Source organism: Limulus polyphemus, unplaced genomic scaffold (assembly GCF_000517525.1).
Source record: "Limulus polyphemus unplaced genomic scaffold, Limulus_polyphemus-2.1.2 Scaffold8, whole genome shotgun sequence".
NCBI classification, from domain to species: Eukaryota; Metazoa; Arthropoda; class Merostomata; order Xiphosura; family Limulidae; genus Limulus; species Limulus polyphemus.
The window spans coordinates 1237185-1241189 of record NW_013665618.1 but is presented as its reverse complement, the minus strand read 5'-3'; the positions used below and the strand labels follow the sequence as shown (position 1 = coordinate 1241189).

Genomic DNA, 4005 nt, shown 5'->3' with positions numbered 1-4005 from the left:
TTTATGGATTATGGAATATCGGATTCACAATCCCATACATTAACCACTGGGCTGTTCTAGACCGATGATCTATGAAATGAGCCCAATGGATTATGTAGAAGGGGATAAAAACATCATTTTTTATATAACATTAACTGTAACATTAAGTATAATATTTTAATAGCTTTTTGTTCGTACAAATAAAGGTTACATTGAAAATATTTATTTTTTAAAAGCACTGCTTTTTTTTAAGTCCGTTTTAATAAAGGAATTTTGAGTCAAGTTTTAAATTACGTACACGTTTTATTCATACAAAAGCAATCATTTTCATTTTGTAGAATGGAATCGTGCCATTGAAATACTGACAACACCTATGTTTATTGTAGGACTATTTATTTATTCTTAAACATGACCAGTGAAAAACACCAAGATTTCAAGATTACTATGTACAGAAAAACCGGTCTAAAAACCCAAACCCATAAATTTAATGTCACTTATCCCTTATGTATAGATTTCATCTCTTACACAAATGTTAACCATTCTAAACTGTACTGTCAAAAAGTTATTTTTTATAATGACGTACAACTTAGAAAACATAAGAAATGTAGAAAGAAAGCATTTTTTGTTGTTTTAAGAAATCTCCGTGCATGATCGCTTTTGTCTACCGGTAGTTGAAAATTTAATAAATGAGTATTACAATGTGATGTTAAATTAGAATCCAATACTTGACAGAAAGTCTTTGAAGCCTTCCTCGCCGCCGTGCATGGATCCCATTATGTCATGAAGCGCTTCCTCGGCTTCTTTGCTATTCATTTTACGGTCCATCTTTACGTGCATCTCTTTGACTTGCATATGGCTTTTGGTATGAGGATCGTGTATAGAATAATGCATTTCACGGCCGTAGGACTGTGAGTTGCCGTAACTTTGGTCATGAGCTGGTTTAGTCTGGGCATAAACTCCGGCTTGAGGCACACCGTAAGCCGTCTGGCCAGCGTAAGCTCCGGCTTGGGAATGACCATAAGCTCCATAAGGGGGTTGTGGATGGACATACAACTGGGAATCATAACCGTATCGCTGAGGAACAGCGTACGCTACACTAATCAGGAATACGCAAGCAGCAACAACAAACTAGAAGATGAAATAAATGAACAATAAATGAACCTTCTGTTGATAGGTTTCAACGATATTGTTGAACAAAATTCGCTTACTTTTATCAAGTAAATAACAATTTATCATAGTTTTAACTCTAAATAATTTATCCAACAATGATAATTTAATGTCACATAATAGCTGAAACTATTGCAAACTAAGCTTTGTAACTTATAATATTGTTAATGTTTATAGGTGGACAATCTTAATATATTCTTCTAACCCAACGACAAAAAAAGTGGCATACTTACAGTTTTCATCTTGTTTTGTCAGCGATCAATCTGCCTTTATACTTGACGTTGAAGAACTAAATAAAATAAGCACAACAAGCTCACTATATACTCTCTAATCTGGAACCAGGCTGATAATCTCGACGGTATCGCCACCTATATATAGATATCGAGAGACCTCCTCTGGTAACTGAGTTTGTGTGGCCCAGAACTTGGACAAAGAAAGGCCGAAGTAATGTTAATTAGTGAGGAGGCTTTCCAGCTTTAATAAACAGTTCAAGGATAGGTTACATAAGAGCACTGGTAAAAATTAATGAGTGTGAGTTTCGTCGTAGGAAACACTTTTAATCAAACTAGGATGCTTCTCGGATGATGCAAGTTGTAATATGCTATACAAACGGTGCTGACATACTAAACTCCCGAAAATTTGTGAATGGGTGTTAAGGAATACTTTATACTTGCATTTGATTTGTTCATCTTGTATTTGGGCAAGGGACCTACCATGGGTCGCCGGTTTCTCCCATTCTCTCTCTCAGATCACATTAATATTCAACCTATTTTTATCATATTCTGATCTCACGAATGTACTATTCGAGTACGAAACTTTCTGGGTCAACTTTCACTTTTATTCAAGTAGTATATAACAAATGTGCTTATTAAAAGAGTCCCTTTAGGCTAAACAGTGAAAACTACGTAGCTGGTTCTAAACCAGAACGAGGATATTCGTTTATTTACAGCTATAGATAAAAAATGAACACGTGCCCTGGACGGAACTATTTATTTTAGTGTAACCACTTTTAAAAGATTGTTATTTGTCAAATTGAATTGCTCTATATCTGTAGCACTACTAATAAGATCAGCAAAAAACGCACAAAGTTAAAATGGCGTTGTAATTTAGGCACAATTCTTTTGCATGTTAGTTTTTACGAACAAAACAAAGATTATATCACAAGTTAACTTGTACAGTGTTTGTTTAGCAAGTACCAAAAAAAACAACAACATGAATATTAAAAAAATATTCATTTGGGATAAGCTCTAAAATCATCATTATTAAACTAATAACAAAATTACCCATAAATAACAAAAAAACATTCAAATTTTTCTTCTAGCGTATGTTCCAGTTCTGAAAAACATTTAAAATGGTCTTTATGATCGTAAATAATTGCACATACTAACCACCATGGGTATAGTTACACTGTTGTTTTCAACTTATTTTTGTCAGCTCAGCTGAATTATGACAAAAAATTAAAATCATTTTGTAAATGTAAAATGATGTAGGAATGGCAGTGCCAACAAGAATGCAAACAAGAACATAGGGATGATACAGCTGTACATAGATCATTCCTACATGACTTTCAGTATTAAAATTTAATGTTACAATGTCAAATGCATGAGTACAAAATGGTTACGAGGTCGGTCGATTCGACCGATCTTGTAGTGAGAGTCTATAATAATGAAGACATGTTTTGACTCAACTTATTTTCCTTGTACGTAAGTCCTAAGCATTTAGTTACACTACATTGATGCCTACCTTGACATGACCATGATATTATGATGAACAAACTGCATACCAACAGTTAGGAATATACAACTTCCAACTGCAGTAATATTAAAGTCAAGTGTGCATTTTACAGTGTAACATTAAATTTTAATATTGAAAGTCATGTATGGATGATCTATGCATAACTGTGTCATTTTTATATTTCATGTTTGCATTCTTTTTGACACTGCCATCCATACATCATTTGGCATTTACAAAACGTTTTTAATCACTTCTTTTGTGATGTTTTTCCCCAAAACTGAAAGTTAGTGCATTCTATAAATGTGTGTAATAAAATGTAATTTTATGTGTATTGATTTTGTACTTCTTCACTTTATACATAATATAGAGGTTGGCTTCCGAAAGACCACGATTGTACAGTGTGCAAAGCACTGAGAATTCTACATGTTACAATCATCTAACGTTCATCTATTATTGGCTGGTAATTCCTGTTTCAATCTGTACTTAAGCTTTTTTAAAGGAACACCAGATTTCTATAGAAAAGCTAACTTCAAAGGGTAATGGTAGTGATAACACAACTTACACTAGAATTATGAGTTTTGTTAAATTACTACTAGTTATTACGAGTAAACGATGACATCGTGCACTAGCCAGAAACACATAGAGCAGATTTAGATTTAAACTGACATTAGTGATAAAGTAGTTGTAGAGTTATCTCGACTGAAACATCAAGAAAGATGAACAATTTGGTGGGTTGGTCACTTTCTGATTTAGTATCTTAGGGATGGTTTCTTGCCTTGTTTTGGGCTTATTGGGTAGAGAAACAAATGAGAGTGAGTGTCAATTATCTTTTAAAGTAAAACTCTCTGCCATTGTTGATTTTTTTAGCGTGCACGTTTGTATTATTCCTATTGAGTACCTTGGTCATCCCTACATATAGAGTCTACCGACTCTATGATTAACAAACTATGTTAACTAATTAACTTTTTCGAGACGGGTCATGGGTGAAAGGCCATGTCTTCTCGTTTGTTGATTCGCATTCAAAATTTTATTGAACTACTATTCCATGAACTTATGTCCATAACTTTGGTATCAAACTGTAGATTATAATTCAAATGTTAGTACTATATGTTACTCAATTTCTTA

At 33.5% G+C, this 4005-nt stretch overlaps 1 protein-coding gene across 1 annotated transcript; it reads right to left on the bottom strand.

The window, feature by feature from the left end:
• Positions 1 to 411: 411 nt before the first annotated feature.
• Positions 412 to 1435, bottom strand: LOC111084965. Its single transcript, XM_022381683.1, has 2 exons — positions 1380 to 1435; positions 412 to 1107 (listed from the first exon to the last, which is right to left on the bottom strand). The coding sequence occupies exons 1-2, from the start codon at positions 1386 to 1388 to the stop codon at positions 691 to 693; spliced, it is 426 nt and encodes a 141-aa protein (XP_022237391.1). The 5' UTR covers positions 1389 to 1435; the 3' UTR covers positions 412 to 690.
• Between the last annotated feature and the right edge of the window lie 2570 nt (positions 1436 to 4005).